Genomic DNA, 26875 nt, shown 5'->3' with positions numbered 1-26875 from the left:
TAAGGTTCAGTTTCTACATGAGGTCACTCCTTCAAGGTTGAGAGAGGTGGCTATTTTATCTGCATAAAAACCAGTACAGAGAGTCAAGGAAAATGAAGAAATAGAGGAATGTATTCTAAAAGGAAGAACAAGATAAAACCTTAGAAAAAGACCTTAATGAAATGGAGATAAGTGATTTACTTGATAAAGAGTTCAAAAGAACAGTCATAAAAATGCCTACCAAGTTCAGGAGAATAATGCATGAATAAAGTGAGACATTCAACAAAGAGAAAATATAAGAAAGTATCAAATAGAAGTCACAGAGCTGAAGAATACAATAATGAACTGAAAAATACACTAGAGGGCTTCAATAGCAGACTAGATGAGCAGAAGAAAGGATCTGTGACCTTGAAGACAGGGCAGTGGAACTCATTCAATCAGAATAGCAAAAAAGAGAAAAGAACGAGAAAGAGTGAAGATAGCTTAAGGGACAAATGGGACAACATCAGTGGACTAACAGTCACATCATAGGAGTCCCAGAAGGAGAAAAGAAAAAGGGGCAGAAATCTTATTGGAAGAAATAATGTCTGAAAACTTCCCTGAGCTCAGGAAGGAAACAGACATCCAGATCCAGGAGCTCAGTTTTAAATAAGATTAATCCAAAGAGACTCACACCAAGACACATTTTAAGTGTCAAAAGTTAAAGACAAGGAGAGAATCTTAAAAGCAACAAGAGAAAACTTGTTATGTATAAGGGAACCTCCGTAAAACTATAAGCAGACTTTTCAGCAGAAACTTTGCAAGCCATAAGGAAATGGACCATATCCAGAAATTGCTTAAAGCAGAAAACTGCTAAACAAAAATACTCTACCCAGCAAAGCTGTCCTTCAGAATTGATGGAGAGATAAAGTTTTCTGGACAAGCAAAAGCTAAAGGAGTGTATCACCACTACACTGGCTTTATAAGAAATGTTAAAGGGAGTTCTTTAAGCTGCAACAAAAGGGCACTAATCAGGAACAGAAAAAACATGAAAGTACAGAAAATGAATATATTTTTGAAACATTTTTGTGCTGTTTTCTCCCCAAGAAGATAAGTTACTTTAGTAGAAGAACCTTCTCTTCTAGTTTTACTTTTAGTTCCTTGTAGTGCTGCTGAGTGTAGAGAAGGTATTGATCAGCAGCAATGAACTGCCTGTTTCTATATGGCCCATGAGCTGAGAATGGTTTTTACTTTTTTCTTTTTCTTATTTAAAAAGAATGTTTTGTGATACTTGAAAATTACATGAAACTGAAATTTTGGTGTCCATAAAAGAGTTTTATTGGAGTATATCCACACATTCATTAGGTGTTGTTCATGACAGCTTTCATGCAATAGCAGAATTGAATAGTTGTAACAGAGACTATATGTGGCCCACAAAGCCTAAATATTTACTGTCTGGTCTTTTATGCAAAAAATTTACTGACCCTTTCCAAAATAATAAGAAATCTATTCATTGTTCTCTGACCCTAGTTCCTGACACAGAGCTCCTAAAGTCCTTGTAAATAAGATTCTGGGAGCTATCCAGGATATGTTCTTCTCATACTGATGGCAGAGTTGAAAGAAATGAAACCAACCTCACAAGTCCATTCCACTCCCCTCCTCTTTTCTTTCCCTCCTTTTATATTCTGTTTCTGAGATGAAACCAATTTAAATATAGGTATTAAATTGGACTTTTAATTTTTTTAAATATATAGAGAATATAGGAAATAATAGAGAATACTCTTGTAGCCATTACTTGTTTTTTTCAAATTTTAGTATTTACCCATATTTGTTTCATACCTGTATTTTGAATTATTTTGAAAACCCTGTGTATCGCTCTGAAATGTCATTTCACTCCCTGTCTTCTTAGGGATAACCACTGTCCTTAATTAGGTATTTATCATTCCTGTTGAAGATTATTCACATATATCCATTTTCCTTCCATAACCCCTAGAGAAGGACAATGATTATATTCATTTCTCCGCACTGACATTGGACTTAGCCATGTGATTTCCTCTGACTAATGATGATATACATTGTGTTCAAGCAGAATCTTTAAAAAGAGTCAGTTTGTGGTTTTCTATGTTGTCTTTTACCTCTGCCATCTTCCACAGAGAGGCTGCTGCCCCATCAGCCTGGGTCCCAGATTCAATACTCTGTGGAGTAGAGCTGCACCCAATATGTGATAGATAAGTAGCATGAACGATATATAAGCTTTCCTTATTGGAAGCCACTGAGATTTTAAGGTTATTACTACAGTGTAAACTGGTCTACTCTGACTGCTACATTTCCCCTGTTTTTTAATATGTTGAATATATTTTTACATATGCACGTTTATATATTTGTTGATCCACGTAGCTGTTGTTCTCTTATTTTCAGTGCTGTATAGTTTATCATTTGTATAAATATGTCAGTATTTAATTTATCCATTTTCATGTAGATGAACATTTAACTTATTTGCAATTTTGTTAGTCATCTGTTGCTGTGTAACAACCAACCACAAAATGTGAGTGGCATAAAGCAGTGAGCATTTATCTAGCTTCTGCATCTGCAGGCCATGTGAGGTAGACTCTGCTGATCCCCACTGGCCTGGCTCTGTACGTAGGCTCAGGTTTGGTTCATCTAAGCAAGGGCATCTCTGCTTCATGGTTTTGTCAGCAAATTTGTCAGGCTGCTCTATGTTTCTCATCCTTTTTAGAGCACTGGGCTATCCAGAATATATTCCTCTTACAGCACTGGCAGAGGTGCAAGAAAGCAAGCCAACCTCAGAAGTCCATTTGAAGGATGTCTTATGTCATACTGCTAATATCCCATTGGCCAAAGCAGGTCATGTGGCTGAGCCCAAAGTCATTGGATTGTCCCTGGTGGTCAAGAGAAAGAAAGTGAATATTTGAGAACTGTAGTATGCCAGTGTTTTTACTATTACAAACTGTACCACAACGAACCTTCTTCCATTTGTGCCCTTGTGCATATTTGCAAGAAGTTATTTTCAACATATACCTGGAAGTAGACTTGCTGGCCTCTGGGATACATTCCTCTTCAAATTTTCTAAACATTGCCAAGCTGGTTTCCAGACTAGATGTAATAATTTACATATTCTCCAAGAATGTATGGGTTTTCTCTTCTGCATTCCTGTTAACACTTGGTATTGATAGACTTAATTTTTTAGCAAACTGATTAGAATGAATTATTAAATCCTTGTGGTTTTATTTTGCATTTCACTAGCAACTAGTGAGGCTTATCATCTCCAAATATTTATTGGCTACTCATATTGCCATTCTATGAATTATTTATCTTCTTTACTCACTTTTCTATTTGATTTTTTTATTAGTAGAAGTCCTTTATATATTCTCTGTTGAAAGCTGTCATATATATCTTGCAGATATCTTCTCCTAGTCTATGGCTTGTCTTTTTATTTTGTTTCTGATAATTTTTAGTATACAGAAGTTGCTGGTATTTTCAAATGTAGTTGTGTTTTCCTTGATGGTTTGTACTGTTTCTTTTTAACTACTTTATTGAGATGTAATTAACATAGGATAAGTAGAATATATTTAAAGTATTTGATGAGTTTTGATATACTAGTCCCATGTAGGTACTAGTGAAACCATCATCAGCATAATCAGTATAATGAACATATTCATCACTCCCAAAAGTTTCTTCATACACATTCATAAATCTTCCTGTTTTTTCCTACCTCCTAGGTCCCAGGCCACTAGTGATATGCTTAGTATCTTCTGTTTGTTTTTTTTTTTTTAATTTTTTTTTAACGTTTTATTTATTTTTGAGACAGGGAGAGACAGAGCATGAACAGGGGAGGGTCAGAGAGAGGGAGACACAGAATCTGAAACAGGCTCCAGGCCCTGAGCTGTCAGCACAGAGCCCAACGCGGGGCTCGAACTCACGGACCACGAGATCATGACCTGAGCTGAAGTCGGCCGCTTAACCGACTGAGCCACCCATGCGCCCCAGTATCTTCTGTTTTGTATTGATTATCTGTCTAAACTCTGTCAGTTACTGAGAGAAGGGTGTTGATCAACTTTAATTGTGGGTTTGTCTATCATCCTTTCAGTTTTATCAGTATTTGCTTCAAATATTTTGAAACTCTTATTAGGTGCATACATGTTTAAAATGTATTATTCTGTCTTCTTCATGAATTGACCCAATTATCATTATGTACCTGACCTTCATGCTAATATTTTTTTTGCTGCAAAGTCTACATAGTATCCTATTTATGTAGACCTCCTTATTTTGATTCCTTTTTCGTGATATATCTTTTTCTATCCTCTTACTTTTAATCTACCTAAATATATCAGTATCTTTAAAATGAATGTCTTGTAGACAACATACAGTTGGGTCTTATTTTTTATCCAGTGTGATAGTTTCTACCTTTTCATTGTGTGTTCAGATGATTTGTATTTAATGTAATTTTTCATATGTTTGGATTTAAGTCTACCATTTTATTATTTGTTTTCTCTTTTTTTCCATCTTTTTAAATGTTCTTTACCCCTTCCTTGCTTCCTTTTCGGATTACTTGAAGACTTTGAAAAATTTTTGATTTTGAGTTTTTGACTGTATTTCTTTGTATATCTTAAATTTAGTGGTTGCTGTAGAGATTATAATATGCATAATTAACTTTTCACAGTTAACTGAGAATTTATATTTTACTGCTTCAGATGGAATATAGATATCTTACCACTATATAGGTCCTTCCCTAATTTATGATATAGCGTCATATGTGTTACAGCTACATACATTGAAAACTCCACCAGACGTTGTTTTCATTTCAACTGTCATACATAAAGAACTTAAGAGGAAAAAATGGTCTGTTATATGTATCTAAATATTAACCATTCCTATTGCTCTTTATTTCTTAAATTTCCAATTTCCCTCTGATATCATTTCCTCCCCCCTTGAAAGATAGAATGTGTTGTAGAGCAGGTCTGCTGGTGGTGAATTCTGTTTACCTTCATCTGAGAACATTTTTATTTTGTCCTCATTTTTAAAGAATATTTTCACTAGATAAAGAATTCTGGGTTGAAATTCTTTTAGCACTTTATGTTTTTTTAATGTTTATTTTTTGAGAGAGAGAAGGAGAGAATGAGCAGGGGAGGGGCAGAGACAGAGAAGGAGACACAAAATCTGAAGCAGGCTCCAGGCTCTGAGCTGTCAGTACAGAGCCCCATGTGGGGCTCAAACTCACAAACTGTGAGATCATGACCTGAGCTGAAGTCAGAATGAGCCACCCAGGCACCCGTCTTTTAGCACTTTAAACTGGCTGCTTTGGAGAATTTTTTCTTTGACTTTGGTTTTCAGAAGTTTGATTTTTTTTTTTTTAATGTACCTTGTTTTGGGTTTACTAGGCATCTTGAATCTGTAATGAAATTACTGAAGACAAACCCATAAAATGAGAAGAGATGGTATCCAAGGAGGATATTCTAAAAAGTACATATATTTAGGGTACAGGCAGAATAGCCCCCAAAAGCGTTTAAGGAGTTACCAAGAATAAATGAAGATTATTGGAAGAAAGTAGAAATGTAGATGTGTCATCTTAGGCAAATTATTTAACATCTCTAAATCTTAATATTCTTATTTGTAAAATTGAGATCATAGCAACTAATTTGTAGGGGTAAGAAAATTAAAATTTACATATATGTGTGTGTATATATACGTGGAAAGCATGTAGTATAGGACCTATAAAAATGCTTAGTAGATTATAACTTATTACAATGATTATTAAGACAAAAGATAAAATCAAGTGACTACAGTACAATAAATAGGTCACATATCTAATGAACTAGAACTATACTTTTCTGCCCTATGTTAGTTTGTGTTACTGAAAAATATAATCATTTTAATAAATTTTGGGGGTAATAGCAAATATTGAAAAACAAATCTTTAAATTTGGGGGAGTTAGTTGAGACTTCTTAACTATAATTATTCAGAGTTTTCGTTTACCAAGCTCTAATTTATTGAGCTTGAAATGATCTATTTGATTTAGTTTCACTTTTGTCTTTTGACAGAAGGAGTTGCTATCTTCTTTAAAACAAGTCTTTTAAATGTTCACTCTGAGGCTTAAACTGAGAGTATTATTTTTGTTGTTGTTTATTAATTTTTGAGAGAGAGAGAGAGAGAGACAGAGTGTGAATAGGGGAGGGGCAGAGAGAGAGGGAGACAGAGGATCCTCAGCAGGCTCTGCATTGTCAGCGCAGAGCCCGATGCCAGGCTCGAACTCACAAACCATGAAATCATGACCTGAGCTGATGCTTAACGACTGAGCCACCCAGGTACCCCTAAACTGAGAGTATTCTTATAGTATTTCTTGCACATTTGTATTATATTTGGTGTAGACTCAAGAAGAGAAGCAACTGCCACAGTTAAAAGGTTTTTGGACAAAATCAGAAAGCCATCATTTAATCTTTCTGGGCTTCAGCTTTCTCATTAACAACAAGGTTAAGTGTGTTTACATCACACTATGAACATTAAATGGCTTTGAAATTTCTTTGAATAAAAGTCTAAGAATCATAGGAAGCCCCTTAGGGAGAATAGCATAGTGCCCAGTGTTTTTAAGCTGGGACCCAAAGAATGAAGGTGGAGAAATGTAAGGGAACCATTTTATATGGAAGTCACTTGAGTAACATTTTCCTACTACACATGTAGTTTCTGCCTTCATTCTCCATACTCTTCCTCCTCCCCCTCCCCCTGCCCCCCCCCCCCCCCGCCAGTAAATGGACCTAACAGAATCTCTAGAGTAGTAGGAAGAATAGCTTGAATTTTCATCCATCCGCATTTCCCATACTCTACCCCAGCCATTTAAGAACTGATCTAATCTGTCCATCTGCTTCATTTGATAGGTAAAGAAATCTAAATATAACAGACAAAATAATCATCTCAATGTTTTTTTCATCTTAAATGTATTAGTCGTTTGGCCTACTTTATGTCTGTATTTGCTTATAAATGACAGGAATTCTCAGTATGTGCCAGGCTGTCCTTACACACACCTCCTTTTTTTGCAAATGCACATGGGAAAACATTTTCCAAACTATAACAGAGGATTCAGTGAAAACACAAATCTGTTCCATTTTCTCCACCCTCCCAGTCCATGTCACATATGCAATCACTTTTTAAATTTTAAGTTAACTTTTTAGTTCTTTTAGTACACTAAATATATAATACTATATTACTATACTATTACTATAATACTTTGAATTACTATATTACTATAGTAATTACTATAATAATTTACTATACTATTACTACAATAATTTGAAATGTGGCTAGTTTTGAATCGAGATATGTTAAAATTATAAAATATGCATGAGATTTTAAAAACAGTATAAAAAAGAAAAATACTTCATAATTTTTATATTGATTACATGTTGAAATGATGCTATCAAATATATTTTGTTTAACAAAGTAAATTATTTAAATTAATTTGACCTGTTTCTTTTTATTATTTTAAAGGTGACTGTTAGATTAAGTTATGCATGTGGCTCACATTTGTTGCTCACATTATATTTCTGTTGGACAGTGTTGCTCTAATTATTAGTAAGCATATATTTCCCTTAGTTGATGTAGCAAGTTTACTCATGAGTTACCTGATTCTAATCTGATTCTTATTCTTTTATAAGGGACCAAGAAGGTTTTTTCTGGAAAGTCTTAGGATTTTCCTATTCTCGGTATTCTGAAATTTCAAAAGCATACACTGAATTGTAGGTAGTTTTTGTTCATTTTGCTTAGAACACTTGGTAAGCGCTAGTTTGTGTCACTCTTCAGCTCTGAGAAATTTTCTGCTAATGTTTTTTGAATTATTTCCTATTTCTTTTTTTTTCTTTTTTTTTTAAATTCCTCCCTATTTCTGGCAGCACTCTCAACAATAGCCAAATTATGGAAAGAGCCTAAATGTCCATCAACTAACGAATGGATAAAGAAATTGTGGTTTATATACACAATGGAATACTACATGGCAATGAGAAAGAATGAAATATGGCCTTTTGTAGCAATGTGGATGGAACTGGAGAGTGTAATGCTAAGTGAAATAAGCCATACAGAGAAAGACAGATACTATATGGTTTCACTCTTATGTGGATCCTGAGAAACTTAACAGAAACCCATGGGGGAGGGGAAGAAAAAAAAAAAAGAGGTTAGAGAGGGAGAGAGCCAAAGCATAAGAGACTTTTTTTTTTTAAATTTTTTTTTTAATGTTTATTTATTTTTGAGACAGAGAGAGACACAGCATGAGCAAGGAAGGGGCAGAGAGAGAGGGAGACACAGAATGTGAAGCAGGCCTCAGGCTCTGAGCTGTCAGCACAGAGCCCGACGCAGGGCTCGAACTCACGAGCTGTGAGATCATGACCTGAGCCGAAGTCGGATGCTTAACCGACTGAGCCACCCAGGCACCCCAAGAGACTCTTAAAAACTGAGAGCAAACTGAGGGTTGATGGAGGGTGGGTGATGGGTATTGAGGAGGGCACCTTTTGGGATGAGCACTGGGTGTTGTATGGAAACCAATTTGACAATAAATTTCATATATTGAAAAAACAGAAAAGAATTCCTCCCCATTTCTGAATGAGAAAAGGTCTTGTATGGTATTAGTCTTCTAGTATTGAGTCTCTGTTTTTCTTTTTGGCAGTGGTCCTGGGAGGAAACCTTATCCTGATCTTTTGACAGTTTATTAAAATATAGGAGGAGATAGGCAAACATAGTGTTAACTGTCTACAACTCTTTCTTGTTCTCTGTTCTTTTATCATAGAAGTGCATTCTACTTTTTAAAAAAAATTTTTTTTTATGTTTTTATTTTATTTTTGAGAGAGAGAGTGTGTGAATGGGGGAGGGATAGAGAGAGAGGGAGACAGAATCTGAAGTAGGCTCCAGTCTCTGAGCTGTCAGCGCAGAGCCTGACGTGGAGCCTGAACTCACAGACTGCGAGATCATGACGCGAGCCTAAGGGACGCCCAACCAACTGAGCCACCCAGGCACCCCAAGTGTATTCTACTTTTATGACTGTGTTATCTTCTTGAGTATCTGTAAAGTTTCAAATTAGATTTTCTTTTTAAAAAAAATTTCCTTCTGTTTCCTGACTTACCTCTTTGTTTTGCAGTCAGTGGTTTATTATTTTTTTTCAGGACAAGCTTCTAGAAGTAAAGTGCATTTAAGATAAAGAAAATGTGGAACCAAAAGCATAGAAGCAGAAATGCAAAAAGCTTCCTCTGGGAGCAGTGACAATCTGATCATTGTAATACTGTGGATGTAGTGAGATAAGGACCTGAACTAGTATGAATATAGTGAGAACTGAAAGAAAAGAACTGAGTAATTATGCATGAAAAACAAGTGTACTTATTAACTGATTTCTCCACTGTAAACACCCGACAGCACCCCCTTATTGAACTAGTTATATGCTCCCTTGTAATGTTAATTATTACATGCATATGCCTTCCTGACTAAATTGTGACTCTTCAAGGCAGGGATTATATCCTACTCATTAATTTCTTTTTAAGTTTATTTATTGTGAAAGAAAAAAAGAGCACAAGTGGGGGAGTGGCAGAGAGAGAGGGAGTGAGAAAGAATCCTAAGGAGGCTCTGCACTCTCAGCATAGAACCTGATGTGGGGCTTGAACTCACGAAATGTGAGATCATGACCTGAGCTGACATCAAGAGTCGGATGCTTAACCAACTGAGCCACTCAGGCCCCCCCCCCCCCCGATTAATTTTTTTATAGGTGTTTATTGATCAAGCACTATGCCAAGCACTGGGATAAAGCAGTGGGCAAAGACAAATAATCCCTGGCCTTAAGGATACTTAATTACTTATATCTTTTACAGTGCTTAGAATCTGATGTTCAGCTTTTCCAAAGAAAATATTTGTTACTTAACCCAACTTTATTTTTTTTTAATTTTTTTTTTTTTACATTTATTTATTTTTGAGGGACAGAGTGAGACAAAGTGAGAGCGGGGGAGGGGCAGAGAGAGAGGGAGACACAGGATCTGAAGCAGGCTCCAGGCTCTGCGCTGTCAGCACAGAGCCCGACGCGGGGCTCAAAGCCACAGACCGTGAGATCATGACCTGAGCCGAAGTCGGATGCTCAACCGACTAAGCCACCCAGGCGCCCCACTTAACCCAACTTTAAAAGGTAATATTAGAGGGGCACCTGGGTGGTTCAGTCAGTTGGGCGTCCGACTTCGGCTCAGGTCATGATCTCGCGGTCCGTGAGTTCGAGCCCCGCGTCAGGCTCTGTGCTGACAGCTCGGAGCCTGGGCCTGCTTTAGATTCTGTGTCTCCCTCTCTCTCTGCCCCTTCCCTGCTTGTGCTCTGTCTCGCTCTGTCTCTCAAAAGTGAATGAGTGTTGAAAAAAAAATGAATGAATGAATGAATGAATGAATGAATAAAAGGTAATATTAGGGGGATGCCTGGGTGGCTCAGTTGATTAAGTGTCCAACTCTTGATTTTGGTTCAGGTCATGATTTCACGGTTTGTGAGATCTAGCCCCACCTTGGGCTCTGCACTGACAGCATGGAGCCTGCTCGGGATTCTCTCTTCCCTCTCTGTCCCTCTGCTGCACCGTCTTTCTCTCTCAAATTAAATGAATAGGATGGCTCAGGGGGATGCCTGGGGGATGCCTGGGTGACTCAGTCAGTTGGGCTTCCAGCTTTGGCTCAGGTCACAATCTTGTGGTTCGTGGGTTTGAGCCCCACATCAGGTTCTGAGCTGACAGTGTGGAGCCTGCTTGGGATTCTGTCTCTTCTCCTCTCTCTCTGCCCCTCCCACACTCTCTCTCAAAATAAATAAACTTAAAAAAAAATAAATAAAACTCTAAAAGTAAATAGATAGATAGATAGATAGATAGATAGATAGATAGATAGATAAGAGGTAATGTTAGGGGCACCTGGGTGGCTCAGTCGGTTCAGCATCCACCTCTCGATTCCACCTCAAGTCATGATCTCACAGTTTGTGAGATTGAGCCCCAAGTTGGGCTCTGCACTGACAGTGCAGAGCCTGCTTGGAATTCTGTTTCTCCCCCTCTCTCTCTTTACCCCTCCCTCGCTCTCTCTCCCTCTCAAAATAAATAAATAAACAAACTTTTTTTTTAAGGTAATATTAAGATGGTTTATTTGTATCTCGTCAGGCATGTTGCAAAATTTAGTTTGTTATACTATTCTCTCTTTAACTTGATACAAAAAATGTATGCATTCAGAATAAACTGATATCCTTCACCTGATTTAAAGGTAATATAGTACATTGATGTAATGAAAACAGCCCACCCTTGAAAGAGTCTAGGGTTCTAGTTTGGCTCTACTGATGAACAGGTTTGCACATGAACTTTTATACTCTATCTTCTCAGAGCCTTACTTTCTCATGTGTAAAATAAAGGTTGGATCTTTTAGCACTTAAACTTTGAGTCTGAAAGTGGAAAAATTTCTTTATTCCCATAGCCTTTGAATAATGTGGCTAAGCCATCTAGTATATATAATTGAATGACTGGAAATGACAGACAGCTGTCATTTCATATGTTTTACTTGAGTTATAATCATTGATTAAATATTGTTTTTTCCTCTTTTACAGACTTGGGTCTGGATCAATATATAATAAAACGCTTTGATGGGAAGGTGAGCAAGCTATGACACTTAACATATATATCCTGTTGTTTACTAAGAATATTTTTAAGTTCCTCTAGAATTATTTGTGAGAAATTTCTGAATGCTTGTTTATCTTACCAAAAGAGCATGTTTCTTAGGTTGGAAGGCCTGTAAGTGCCTTCATATACTTCTACAGAAAAAAATCAAGCAGAAGGTTTTTCTACATTTTTCCGTGTAAGGTAGCACTCATAGGGAGCCTGCTGTATATAATAAAGGCTAATTCAGTGTAGGTGGAGATTTGCATTTTAATTCAATTGCCGTCATGAAGTTTAACAAGCCCCCCAAAACTACGTTTGCATTTCTTGTAAAAACACTTATTTGATTTGACCTTCTTCAAACTATGATACTCTATAGCAATAATCCTAACTAGAAAATTATACAAGTCTTTACTCATGCTTTTATAATGATTATGAAGACCACCCCAAATTTACATATACATTTTCATTATACTTACTTTCTTTATTTTATGCACAAATAAACCGCATAATAAATTATTCTTAAATATAGTAAACAAAACTTTCAATTTTATTATCTCAAAGCAGTCAGTTAAACATGTTTTTCCCTTTCAGGCTGACTTCTACAAAAAGAAAAAGAAAATATTACACAGGGTCAGAAAGAAAAGTAAAAAGTCAATTTTAAAGAGGAGGAAGAAAGCACATCAGAAAGAAGAGAGAGCCCGGGATGGCTTTACAAAGCTTAAAGAGAAGGAAATCAGAAGGATAATCATGCAGTGGCTGGAAAAGGCAGGATTACAAGAGGGTCTAAATGGGTGGAGGTCAGGGTTAGTAGAAACTGATCTTGCAGGTTGTGTCAATCCTGCATTATTACATAAATCTCTATATACTTGTAAGGTGAAGATACAAATGCTAAGGTCTTTTGCACAAGTGGAGAGAATGAGTGGTCACCTTCAGGGCTGAGATATTAGTCAAGGCTTCCAGCCTAACAATTACCTGTCGCAGTCAGGTAGCCCCATGCCTCCCTCTGTAGGTATCTTCTTTTTAAAGTCACATATTCTAAAAGAAAGAATGATCAAAAAGAGCATTGAACTAGAATGTTAGGAGACAGGTTCAGAGCCCTGGCTCTGCTTTAGGACAGCTACATCTTCCCTCTGATCCTTGGTGTCTCCACTTCATATATAATCAAGTACTGTATCCATTACTACAGGCACTGATGTCAGGGTCTGATTTCAGAGTCTGTGGCAAGTCAGGTCCCTGTCTTATCTGTCTTTGTGTCACTCAGAGTCCAGCAAATGTCTGGCATACAGGATGTGACCAATAAATATTGGATGACTTGGAAAAGTCAGCTAGTCAAATCACATATTCCTTGGAGATATGACTCATTAAGTCAGTAATATTTTATAACAAAAGCAGTTTAACAAATCAGTTTTTGGTCACTGAAGGCATCCAGAGTAGCACGAGAATTCTGTCCTCTATTGTGTGTGTGTGTGTGTGTGTGTGTGTGTGTGTGTGTGTGTGTAAACCTGAAAACAGATAAAGAAGTTGAATATATGCAAGTTGAATAGCAAGTTTACATATTATAGGGGAATTTCCATTCCTAGAGATCTCCCAAATATAAGATCCCTAGTGGTCATTCATATTTCACACACACTCTTTAGTTTTTTTCATTTCAGCCCGTAACTGTCTACTTGATGCTAGAAATCTGTAGCTTTGGGCATGACCAATAAGCTCCCCCTTTGTTTCAACCATATTATTATTTTTTTTTTAACATTTATTTATTTTTGAGACAGGGAGAGACAGAGCATGAATGGGGGGAGGTCAGAGAGAGAGGGAGACACAGAATCCGAAGCAGGCTCCAGGCTCCGAGCTGTCAGCACAGAGCCCGATGCGGGGCTCGAACTCGTGAACCACAAGATCATGACCTGAGCTGAAGTCGGACACTTAACCGACTGAGCCACCGAGGCGCCCCTCAACCATATTAAATTGATGAGCTCTACATTTCCTATCATTAGTGTCATTTGCATTTTTCTGATTTCCACTTATTTTTATAAAGTAACTAAAGTAAACTGCAGTACAACATTAAAGTATGTGAGTGCCCACCTTGCTCTAGAGACAAAAATGGCAGTACTTCTTGGTTTGGAAGGCAGACTTTGTTGACACATTGTAGTGCAAATGTTTGTGCTCTGAAGTGTCACATTCAGAAATGGGAGTAGGAAAGGCAAGATTTAGGGATCTCAGTGTGTAATGTTTGAAAGTATGACTTTATGAAATTCAGGCATGTGAAAGTTGGCTTTATGGTACCAGGGGAACCGGTTCTAAAAGAGAATAGAAGAATGGCATACTCATGTAGGGGGTGTAGAACTGAGCCTGCCCCCTTCTCCCCTAGCCAAGAGCACACAGAATTCCCTTTCATCCATGTTATGATATGCATATTTAATCCCTTCGCCAGGTACTTCATTTAAATACTGTATTAATTTTCATCAAATATATCCTGAAGGTCTAGTTTTGGAATGAAAGTTATGCTTCTTAAATAGGAATTTTAAACTGAGTTCACCTCTAGTTTATGTCTTTATGAATGGTCTTTTATTTCATATGAAGTTTAAGAAAGTAGTTTCTGTGTTTTTAAACCTTGCATAATGAGGGTCTCTCTCTGTCTCTCAAAAATAAATAAACATAAAACAAAATTTAAAAAAGGGGGGGAGGCGCCTGGGTGGCTCAGTCAGTTAAGCATCCGACTTTGGCTCAGGTCATGATCTCGATGGTGTGTGAGTTTGAGCCCCGCGTCAGGCTCTGTGCTGACAGCTCAGAGCCTGGAGCCTGCTTCCGATTCTGCGTCTCCCTCTCTCTTTGCCCTTCCCCCGTGTACGTTCTGTCTCTCAAAAATAAATAAACATAAAAAAATTTTTAACCTTGCGTAATGAGGAATACAACATTCATACAGTGTTTAAGCACTTTAGAAGTTTTCCCAGGGATTTTTGCCATGTGTGAAGTCCTTCACTTGATACTTATGATAAAGATCAATGTTCATTCAACTGTTGATCTTATTCTTTTTCTTTAGATCTTCATGTCTCTTATTCTCTCAGTCAGAATATCTTAACTCTTAAGTAGCAGTTTCCAGAGGATATAAATCCTAAGACAATTTCCTCTTGAAAAAACAGATTTATATAGTAATTACAGTAAATTTAATGCAGATGGCCACAGATTTAGTACAAAGCTAATACCCTAGAGGAATTTCCTTTTAAACTTGCTTTGATATTTAAATGGAACTCTCTCTCTTTTTTAACTTGGGAGAGAAACTAGTTATGAATACCTAGAGAAGGATTTACTCCCATCTTCTTATCTGTGCCCCCGCCATTGTTTTAACTTTTAACATACCATTTAATAAAAGTACATCATTTGACAAGTAAGAAACACTGCCTTATTTTATTGTCTTCTAATTGAATTGCGCTTGAGCCTTTTTGTCACTGAAAGCAAAAACAAATGTAGAAACAGTATCATTTTGGGGGGTGTATTCTCATTTGTGCTTGAATTTCATACAACCTCCAGATGCAAAGTAAAAAGAAGGCCAAAATGATCATGAGAAATAATTGGATAGTTATTTCTTGCTTTGGTGCCTATCTCCTTTTCTACTCCTGTTTAACTAGTAAATGCCCTTAAGAAATAAAGGAAACATTCCTGTTTCAACTGATAGTGAAACAGAATTTGGTTAAGTGGCTTTTGAATTTGGGGGAGGATCTTTTTCCAGACCTCAGCACTACCTAATGTTAATGCACACTAATCCTTTACTCTTAGTAGCAGTTTCCTTTGTAGAAAAGTCATAGAAATACATTATTATTGGCACTTGCATGATTTATGCACTTTAAAACTATCTACTAACACAGGCCTTGTATAAAGAAGCTATAGTCAATGTCCCTTCGTTTTAAGAATATGCGTTGTAGATAAGTGATATTTTAAAAGACATTCAAACTAGGTTTTAAGAGTTCAAAAGCCTCACAGTTTGAAAGTTCAGATTTTCTCATAAAGGATATTTGAAAATCACTATAGTGTATTCGGACTATTATACAGATGGTAATACAAAATATAGTCTGGCTTTTGTTTTAGTGTGAGATCATAGATTTAAAAAATGTACCCTCCCCCTGCAATGTACATGCATTCTCCTTGTGACTTGTTAATGCAGTTACTTCATGAATTTTAGATTATTTCTTTAATGAAAACTATATTTTTTCTGGATTTAATTTTTTTAATCACATAATAATTGGTCTATAAAGTGAAGCATCATTTCTAAATTGAGACTTTATATTACAAAATCGTCAAATATTTCTTTCATTTAATGATTTAGTTGTTGTTTTTTATTGGTTTGGCTGAAGTGGTGTTACCCTTTATTTTCCTCTTTCTCTTACCTCCTCCTTTTTCCCCCTCAGCATATCAAAGATAGAAATTGTTTTGTAGTTTCTGTTCCTATTGTATGTAATAGACAACTTTCTCGTGAACAAACACCACCATATTTTTTTTTTTAAGTTACGATAGAAAACTGCAGAGTTACTTAAGTAAAATTGTTTCCTAGGCAAAGAATATCTCTAGAGTTTTGACATAATTTTCTTCTCTCTTCTAAAAACTTTATAAAGTTCATACTCTTTTTTTAGGTAACAATGAATTGCCCTTTGAAACTAAATTGTTCATTGTTATCATTCCACCATGTATTTCTTTTTCAGAAAATAGATTTTTTATTCTTGCTTCCCTATCAAGTTTCCTTTTCCCCCAACTACTCCCTGAACATTTCAGGAAGCATGCCTCTGGACTGCATTTTTCATTATTTGTAATTATAGTCCCCTTAGAATCTCTCCAGTTTGGAATAAAGAGTTAATATGTGTTTTATTTCTATCTCTTTTATGATACCTACAAGAATATTTGTACACATGGAACAGAAAAGTATTTTACATCAAATTAAAATGACATTGTCCAAAAAAAAAAAAAAATTGACATTGTCCCCATTCAAGTGAAAGAGATAAAAGTATGGTCAAAGCCTAGAAAGGAAAGGACTGATTACAGTGTTAATAACAGAAAAAAATTATCAGAAGAAAAAAAAGATGGGAGCCATAATTAAAAATCAAAGCTTTAGGGGTGCCTGGGTGACTCAGTTGCTAAGCATCTGGCTCTTGATTTTGGGTTAGGTCATGGTATCGTCATTCATGAGTTCAAGCCCTGTGTTGGGTTCTGCACTGTGACCTCAAAGAATCCTACTTAGGACTCTCTCTCCCTCTCTCTCTGCCCCTCCCCTGCTCATGCATGTGAGCAATGTATATGCTCTCTCTCAAAAATAAATAAATAAACTTTAAAAAAAAAGCAAAGCTTTAATATAACCAGTGCTTTTAATTGCTTACTAGGTAAAAGTCCTTTAAAATATATTGATAAATGAACTTTAAAATACCATTCCCTTTAGGGGAAAGTCTTGGTTTCCTAAGTGGAATGTGGGCACGTATTTTCCTGTAGCATAATACTCCTAGTGCTTTATTTGAGTTGTTTATTTACTTCATATCATAGATAAGAGATTCGTTTGGAGTACAGCAAGGATAGTATAACTTCTTGACATGCATAGTAAGTTATGTAAGGAGTTTCCTGTCTTCTAAGAGTGAAATGTTTTGCAGATCAAGGAAATGTAAACTAGGAGAGGGGAGGGACTGAAATTCCCATGGGACAAGAGTTTGATGAATCTTCTCACATTCATTTGAACTGCTTTAATTCTCAAATTTATGTAGCAGGTTATGATGTTATGAATTCTGCATTGTGAATTAGGCACATCTCTCTCTCTCTCTCTCGGCTTCCAAAGACTTGAAACTAGTCAAGTTTCTTGGTGAATTCTTGGTGAATTGATATATTTGTTCAGGTTTTTTTATTAATAAATACAAATATATAGAAAGAATTTTATTGGTTTTGCTTCATGTTTTTTTTAATCTATGTTATTATTTGTCCTACCAATCCCATCTTTAGAGTGTGTCACCTGTGTTCTCTTTTAATAGGGAAATTCTTTAAAAAAAGCATAGCAGGTTCTGAGAGTGCACAGGTTTCCCCCACTCTCTAGAAGTAGAACATTCCTATGAAAGCTTTCATTAAGCTGACTTGGCATAAAGAAACTATTACCATTTCATAGAAGCAAAAATCCTCTCTGAATTTTTTTCAGTTGGGGAAAGCAGTTTACTAGTGCAGTTTTTTCGTAAAAGACAAGTAGTATGAAGCAAACTTTCAGATTGCAGAGAACCTGTATTTCAATTCCTGGGAGACTGAAGCTCCTCACAAATATTTCAAAGCCACAATACTTATTTTAGGGGTGAAGACTGAGCCCCTTTTAAAAACCACATTAACATATTCGCTCATTAGTTGTCACTGGTTTATTTTTGCAATTTAAAGTGAACTCACTAGGGGCACCTGCCTGGGTCAGTCAGAAGAGCGGTGCGACTCTCAACAATAGCCAAATTATGGAAAGAGCCTAAATGTCCATCAACTGATGAATGGATAAAGAAATTGTGGTTTATATACACAATGGAATACTACGTGGCAATGAGAAAAAATGAAATATGGCCTTTTGTAGCAACATGGATGGAACTGGAGAGTGTGATGCTAAGTGAAATAAGCCATACAGAGAAAGACAGATACCATATGGTTTCACTCTTATGTGGATCCTGAGAAACGTAACAGAAACCCATGGGGGAGGGGAAGGGAAAAAAAAAAAAAAAAAAGAGGTTAGAGTGGGAGAGAGCCAAAGCATAAGAGACTGTTAAAAACTGAGAACAAACTGAGGGTTGATGGGGGGTGGGAGGGAGGGCAGGGTGGGTGATGGGTATTGAGGAGGGCACCTTTTGGGATGAGCACTGGGTGTTGTATGGAAACCAATTTGACAGTAAATTTCATATATTAAAAAAAAAAAAAAAAAAGCAAAAAAAAAAAAAAAAAAAGCGGTGCGACTCTTGATCTCAGGGTCGTGAGTTCAAGCCCCCACTGAGTGCAGAGATAACTTAAAAATAAAATCTTAAAAGAATAATAATAACGTGAACTCTCTAAATGAAAAATACTTGACTCTATTTGTCTCCCACAGGAATTATCAATAATAGCTATATGAAAAAGAATAGTTGAGACTTTGAGTGTTTATTATGTGCTACATGCTTTTTTTAAGTGCTTACATATAAATCCACACAGCCACTCATTTAGATAACTTACTACTTTTATTATCATTTTACAAATAAGGAGCTACATAAAAATTTAACTTCTAAAAAAAATTTTTTTAAGTCATTATTCATTCTTGAGAGAGAGAGAGAGCAAGAGGTGGAGGAACAGAGAGAGGGGGAGACACAGAATCTGAAGCAGACTCCAGGCTCCGAGCTGTCAGCCCAGAGCCCAATGTGGGGCTCCAACTCAGCAACCACAAGATCATGACCTGAGCTGAAGTCGTGTGCTTAACCGACTGAGCCACCCATGTGCCCCCAAAATTTAACTTTTTCTAAGTTTATGTATTTATTTTGAGAGAGAGTGTGAGTGGGGGAGGGGCAGAGATGGAGAGCAAGCATGCTCTTTGCTGTCAGTGCAAAACCCCATGCGGTGCTCAATCTCACAAACTGAGATTATGACCTGAGCTGAAATCAAGAGTTGATCGCTTAACCAGCTGAGCCACCAGGGTGCCCCTTCGCTTTTGTTTTTCTTTTTTTTTTTTTTTAACCTAAGATCATATAGCTAGCTAGTAAGTGGTAGAGAGGCAGGATTCCATATTTGTAGCCTGGCTTCAGAGTTCACTGTCTTAAGCTCTGTGGTATACCACCTTTCGTATATCTAAGCAATTTGTCTATGTGACCTACTTGTAAATAGAAATTTCTCTTGTTAAATAGTTATTTTATTTTATTACCTTAATGACATTTGTGCAAAAACAAAACACAGCAACTTAATATTTTACTTTCTTTTTGAAGTTAATTTTTCCTGCTTTGCTAAAGTACGGCTAGAAACTACTTTTAACCTGGGAAACCACATAGTGTTTTTAAAGAAAGAAAAATAAGTATACAAATTTTAATACTTAAATTTAGAAAACAGAATTTCAACCTCATTTTTATTTGCTCCATTATTTTCTCTTATGCCACGAACACCAACTGGCATTGTGAAAAATGCTATGTTTTTTCTTTTTATTTGAAACAATCTCTTAAAGTGAGCACTGTTATATATATTTGAAAAATTGGATCTTGGCTCATGGTCATAGAGAAAATAATGTTTTTATTACAAACTAAACTTATTCTCAATATTGATTGGTTGTATGTTAAATGTAGCATCATTTGAATAAGGCCACTCATAGTCTTTAACCAAGCAAAAGTTTAGAGTGTAATTACATCACCAAAGTTCTGATTCAGCATTTCAAGAAATCCTTTGACATCTTGTAGTTTTCTGTTTTATTTTTAGTCTGTTTGTTCATCTTCCTTCTTTTGCATCCAGAGTTCTCTAAATTACCTTTAAATCATTTTCTCACTTTTCTCTCTTCTCATAAATTAACAACTTTAGTTCTTTTGTGACACACCACAGCCCTAAGAAAATCTGACTTTGGCATCTGAAATATTTTCCAAGGGATTTCCATTTTGAACATTTAAGTATTTGACAGCTATATGTAAATAATTAGTAGATGTTGTAGGTATGCTGAAAAACATATTATGGATTGCTGTACCTCTTAGTGTGTAATAGCCCAAGATGAAGAAAACAGTGTGACTTTGGATATGACAGTCTTATTTTATGTATGGACTCTGCCACATACTTGATAGAAAACCTTGGGCAAAAGACCATTTAACCGTTCTGAGTATCAGTTACTTTCTCAGTAAAATCAGGGCAATATGGTAAAGTGTCTGGCTCTATAAGTTATAGCTACTTCCATGACTTTGAGCCCTTTATTCAATTTATAAAAGGAGTTAGCTGCTGTCATATATATTATCTCCTTTCTTAGTTTGTATGAAAATGCTACAGAGTAGCATATCCTCTCCATAATTGCTCTCTCCATGCTTCTTTTCTTGCCAGTTAAATCAGCTATAAAAATCTCCTTGTGCCCTCTTAAAGAGCAATTGGCTGGGATTAAATAGCTAGTCCATGAACTGAAGAGAGACGTCTGATTTGATTTCTCATATCTGAGCCGTCCTTTGTACACAGTGATTCATCTCACCCCTGTGTTGTAAAATCCTTTGAGCCTCTGTCACATCAATCCTAGCCTTAGGCTTGTAAATTGCTAATAGTGTATATTTTGCAGTCAAGAACTTTTATCAAGCTGCTAAGTTTGTTTTGAAAAGTGTGGTAAGTTTGGGTCAAATTTTATTTCACAGCCAGTGAAGTTTATTTGTTGAAAAAAAAATCCTTAAAACAATTTTATATATGAAGATGTTTTGGTGTGGTATACCCGGCTAAATTAGCTAACCTATACTGCCTCATAAATGCCATCCTCTATGATGGCTGGCTTTTTATCACTAATGTGAATAGTGATTCATTTAGTGCAACATAATTTTTCAGGAAACCTGTTTCTGAGTTGTCATTCTGAACTCTTCCTAAGAGTAGTTACTAATCTGAGTTTGGTTGCCCATATGGGTGGTAAGGCAACATATTTACTGTGAAGTTTAAAAATATTGGAGCACTTGGGTGACTCAGTTAAGCCTTTGACTTTGGCTCAAGTCATAATCTCACAGTTTGTGGGTTCAAGCCCTGCATCGGGCTCTGTGCTGGCAGCTCGAAGCTAGAGAGCCTGCTTCAGATTCTGTGTGTGTGTGTGTGTGTGTGTGTGTGTCTGCCCCTCCCCCCTTCTCTCTCTCTCTCTCTCTCTCTCTCTCTCTCTCTGAAAAACAAATAAGCATTAAAAAAAATTTAAAATACTACATCCACGATACATCTTACTAGGAAACCTTAATTAAAGAAATGCTTTGACTTCACATGACAAAAAATGAAATGTTTTCCTTCCCTTTTAGAAACATTATTATTCATGTATTTTCTTTTTATAGTATTGTGAAGTTTTTCTGCAATTGTGTGTTTCATTTTGGGGAGGCTAGGAGTTGAGTTGTTGGGGTTTTTTGTTTTATTGTACCTCTCAGATAATCTATGAAACATTTCTATGTATTCCTCATTTCTTGTTTCCAGGTTTTCAGTTATTTTATTACAGATCTAAATTTAGTCCTTTATATGTTTTAATACTTTGTGGTATTGTGGTATGTATATTTGGTTTTGGAGTTTTTGTTCATATAATCAAACAATGTCCATTTTTTTTTTCTTTTTCTCATCTTCTGATCAGGATTTCTGGCAGGTACTGACTCAGCAGCATGTGCTTTAAATTAATTATTCCAGAATCCATAGTAATGCTTCAGGGACAAAGGTTCAGTGCATGCCTATGTCCTTCCCCTGCTCCTTTCAAAATGATTCAGTTCCTGTCACTTTAAATTAACATACTTTATCTTTAATATGACAATGCAAACACTGCATAGGTCCTTGAGAATATAATACCTCTCATGATTTAAAAGGGAAGTTTTAACATCAAGTGTCACACAAAAGCTTAAGAAACTGTTAGCACTGTATTGCGTAAGAGATACTCAGCAGTATAATGGAGTCATCTCACCAGTCATAGTAGGGATGCCATGTTCCTGGTTGAGCTTTACAGGAAGGGTGAGGCAATGGTAATTTCAAGTGAAAAATTAATGTTTTTTGCTTCTTGAAATTTCTTGCCTGATAAATACAGGTAAGCAGTTGCTTAGTTGCACTTTGCTCAACTAAATGGCTTAACAGGAAACAAAAGGAACATTTTAGGACTTCGTTATTTTGTTTTTTTGAACTAACCAACAACTTTAACTTGAAAAGGAAGCCAATACACGAGGAAGATCATGAAAGAGAATATATAGATTGTCATCTGGCAAAGGAGAATTTCAAGGACTAGCCTAAGAAGTACATTTTTTGATCTTTGAAGACTCAGACTCTTTAGTTGTAGTTTATGAGTTATTAAAATGCATTTATTTTTTAAAAGACATTACTCTTGGGTTTCTTTAGAGAAATATAAACTAAATCGTATTAGAATATCTTTTTTGTTTTAAAATAATTAATGATATAATTAATGAGATCACAGTGTGCTCTTAATTTTTATATAACATTTTTCCTGGGCTTCTTCGTTTTTAAAATGGGATATATTTTTAGAAGTCTACTTACCAAACCCCAGACCAATGACCCTGTTCCTGGTATAGTCAATTATCTTCTGCCTCTCACTGCATTCTGAAACAAACCAACAAATATTTAAATAATTGTGACAGAAGAATTTATTGATAGTCTCAGTATCGATGTTTCTAATGCTGGAAATTCTATTTTAGAATAGCCATGGCACAACTTAGTATGCGTAGTACTAAGGAGCATAAATCAGATGTGATGCTTAACACCTGTGATTGAGGTAAACTGCTTCCACTTCTGTAATTATAGCAGAACAATTTGTAGGAGGAATCTAAAAACTCTTCCTTTCCTATGATAATTGTATGGTTTACACTTGAAAATTTAAAATGAGTTGCCTCACATAGGTGTCCCTACTAAAGAATGAGGAGAAGTGAAAAGAGGTAGGTAGGAATTGGTGAAGTGCTTGGAAGTCTCTGGAATATTCGGCATTGGGTAGTCAACCACCATAATTGACAAAAGAGCACCAGTTTTCTTTAAACTTTGACTATCAAGGGTGATATCCTTGTTGAGTAAGGAGTCAAGAGCAAGTTTTACTCTATTATTAAGGATATCTTGTTAATAAGCTTTTTGTATTGAAAATAATAAACTTTTTTTTTTCCCTAGAATAGGTAAATATCACTCATGTTGGTGACACTAGTATAAATCCTTTAAGCTTCCAAAGGTCAATGAGCAGTTACTTAATAGACGAGGGCTTTCTTGCTTGCTTCCTTAACCAGGATTTTGTCCATTGCATGCTAAGTTCCTATTGCCTGTGAAAAGGCTGGAATCATTTTGTTTTTGTAGTAGCATAGAGCTATTCTTCAGATGCAGCTTATGAATGGTGTCAAATACTGAATTACATTGCTGTGAGGAGTATCCATAATGTCTCTTTCCAGTCTCTAAGTTCCACCACTACTAAAGTATGTTGATTTAACTCATGTGTTTGATTATTCAGGTTGAAAGAAGAAATGATAATGTAATCATTAAGTACTCCCAAGGAGAGTGTAGTTTACTTAGTTACCCCAAATATTCAGACGTCTATTAAATATGTCTTTAAATACATTTTTATTTTAGATTCTCTTTTGTTTGAACTTGAGATCAACTGAGCCCCTTTGATTTATCATTGTTGATTTGAAAGCATAAACGTGACTGACAAACCATTACATTTCCAACACGTTCATATTGAACTTTTCCATCATGAAAGAAGATTTGAAATTCACTTTGACAGGAGAGGACTCGGATCCAGACTAACTTCCTTTTTCTTATTATTTTAGCACATTAACGTGCTTTGAGATTATACAAAGTTCTGTGAAAACTACTCAAAGCATTTTATTTCTCCTATTCTGATAAAAGTGGGTTCTCAACTTAGCCTGAACATGCATTTTTTAAAGCTCCAAACTTGAAAAGTTTTTCCAATGACAGATTAGTCTAACATCTATTAATTAAGAACACAACCATTACATTCTTGAAGTGATACTCATTTTCAAAATGATTAAAATATGCTTTTGAACAAGTCATAGCATAAAAATACGCTGTGCACCTACATCATTAACTAGACTTTCCTTCTCAAGATAAATGAGCTGATATATGCTAAGCCCCAGGATTAATATTTTACAATAATGAACTGTTATTTTTGCTCTGAAAATACCCAGTCCCCATTAACAGTTTTAGAAATTGCAAACAGTTTTTGTGCATTTGAAACAATATAACATAATAATGGTTCTGGAGTCAAACTAGGACCTGTCCTGCTACTTCACAGCGTTGTCACCGTGGGCTACTTATTTAACTTCTCTGAACTTCAGTTTTCTCATCTGTAAAGTGCAGATAGTAGTATTACCTACCTCCAAGGATTGCAGTGAGGACTTACAGAGGTGTATGTAATTCAAGTAGTTAGCACAGTGCCTGGCATGAAACACGTGAACTATTTTTTAAATTCTTGATATGTCTTTAATGGTTAGTGGTGTTTAAGGGATACCTATAAGTGTTTGAATTTTAAAATGATTTAAAAATTCTTCATCTAAAGGGCTTCCTGGGAGATGGCAGTTACTAGAACAGTGTAGGATGGTTGGTGATCCTCAGAGTGAAACTTAGTTTCTATGATGCGATTTTTTTCATTTAATAATTTTTTTTCCAAATGAGAGAAGGTGAAATGCTATATTGACTTGTTTTTCAAAATTTGTTTGTGAGGTTGCTTTTCCATGAATTAATAGGAAAGCTTTTTATAACCCATATGACTGAAAACAAGACTACTGCCGAGCTGATGGCACTTCTTTTCAGCACTGATTGATTTGAGTGGCCAAAGTCCAAAATTGAATTCTTAGATTTAGGTAGCAAATAACCAATAATGGTAAAACATAGATTCTCCCATCCAGAGCTGTTTTGAAGCAAGTATGCAGGCATATGTGGTAGAAAATAATAGAGTTGACAGTTTTCCCCTTTGAGGGTTTTGATAATACTTCATCAGATACTGAGAACGGAAACAAACCACTCAGTGGAGTTGTATCATTTCCTTGAAGTGAACGTTACTCCAATAGACTTCCAAATTTTTATCATTATTTGATCAAATCTTCTCCCACATTTTTTTTGGTAAGCATCTTCATTTGTGTGCATATTCTCTATAGCCATCTAATTAATGAAATAGGAAAACATGTGCATGATAAGTATTTGGAGGTGTCCTCAGAGCTAACGTGGTTAGAATTGGGACTGAAAAGAGAATGGCTTTCTGGCAGAATGAAGTTTTACAGTATCTTAAGCACTCACCTTCCACAGTCTGTTGCACAGTCATTTATGTTTGCTTGCCTCAAATGCAATATTACCTTTGAAAAGATTGGAAACTCTGAGTCAGGAGAGGAACTCCTAAACTACTCTAAATTAGAAACATCTCGATTTAATTTTATCTGACATAACCTCAAATTCAAGTTTTCTGCAAGTTCAGGTGTCGGACAGGGGAAGAAGAATACATATTTTAACTGTGCAACATTTTCTGTTTGATTGGGAATAGTGTGATTGTTTAAGATTGGTATCTACCAAGGCTTTGGCATCTATGCACCAACTAAATAATTAAGTATGAACATTAATTGCATGGGAAATTTGCTGAATTTTCTATTTCTAACACTCTTCCCCTCCTTGACCCAACCCCAACCTTAGGTAGAAATACTGTTTATCATTTGGAAATGCTGGGCTAAAATTGCTTTTTCTGGAAGAATCATATTATTATCATCAATTGGTTTTTGAAGTACAATCTCAAATGTTTCTTGAGGGATTTAGCTAGACTTTGAAATATATATCAGTCATCTAGAGAAATGTTAATATTAAAGCCAATTATCTCAGTCTCATAAAGGATGACATCTTAATTTAAATAGCAGTGTTGTGTTCTTTACCAGATTTTTCTATAAACCAGAGATGTTTTGAGCTTCTAGATGACATATTGGCATCTATTTTGCTGGCATGTCTATCAACTACTATTTGATAGAAAATTTATTTCAAACTATAGATATTGAGAAATGGGTTTTAACTAGAATAAATAATGAGATTAAACTGCTAGATATGATTTTTCTTTTTGGCTTCATCCAACTGAGTCCTTAAAGGCAAAATTATTGCCTCTATTTTGATCAACCCTATTAAAATTAGGATTCACTGAGCACAGTGAGTCTTAGCGAGTTTGAGTTACACACTATGATGCTATAAATTTCTAATTAAGTGTCTCTGCTTACTTAAAAAATAAAAAGATTCAGGATATGATGCAGTTGAGGTCAATACCAGGATCCTTATGAGATTATTTATTTATTTGTTTTCACTTGAGTTCCGTAATTTGTTTTACAGTAGTGAGTCTGTAGTTGTGATTTCAATTTTGAAACATAAGGTCTTAGGCTAAGTCATGTAAATGAATAGTAAAACAGTTAAACTTCCCCTCTTTAAGTCAGCGAGTGCATTGCTTTGAAATATTTTGCGTAATTTTGTTCTTTAAAAGGAAGTAATATTTGTCAGTAAATTCGGTAGAAGTGCTATTCTGATTGGTTGACCTGCATTTTTGCTTTCACAGCCTTATTTTCAGAGATTCAAGTGATTGAATAAAGTTTGATATGTAACTTATAAGATGCATTAAAT

At 35.7% G+C, this 26875-nt stretch overlaps 1 protein-coding gene and 1 long non-coding RNA gene across 9 annotated transcripts in view; one reads left to right on the top strand and one right to left on the bottom strand.

Moving 5' to 3' along the window:
• MICU1 (mitochondrial calcium uptake 1) overlaps nt 1-26875 on the top strand; it is a 243122-nt gene that overhangs the window by 94465 nt on the left and 121782 nt on the right. For 5 of the 8 annotated variants that reach the window (XM_042908312.1, XM_042908313.1, XM_042908314.1 and 2 more), the window contains 2 exons: nt 11554-11597; nt 12197-12370. The exons of 2 other annotated variants lie outside the window; for them this stretch is intronic. In XM_042908312.1, the coding sequence (XP_042764246.1) occupies nt 11554-11597; nt 12197-12370 (218 nt within the window). The remainder of the gene's footprint in view (nt 1-11553; nt 11598-12196; nt 12371-26875) is intronic. One more of the 8 variants, XM_042908317.1, reaches the window with a different exon arrangement.
• Nucleotides 1510-25590, bottom strand: LOC122202112. The gene is made up of 3 exons (XR_006194469.1): nt 25529-25590; nt 22775-22837; nt 1510-2858 (listed from the first exon to the last, which is right to left on the bottom strand). It is a non-coding gene; the product is annotated as an uncharacterized LOC122202112 (long non-coding RNA).

This window comes from Panthera leo, chromosome D2 (genome assembly GCF_018350215.1).
Source record: "Panthera leo isolate Ple1 chromosome D2, P.leo_Ple1_pat1.1, whole genome shotgun sequence".
Classification (NCBI taxonomy): Eukaryota; Metazoa; Chordata; class Mammalia; order Carnivora; family Felidae; genus Panthera; species Panthera leo.
Note: the sequence above shows the minus strand (reverse complement) of the source record. Positions and strands in the feature narration are given on the sequence as shown.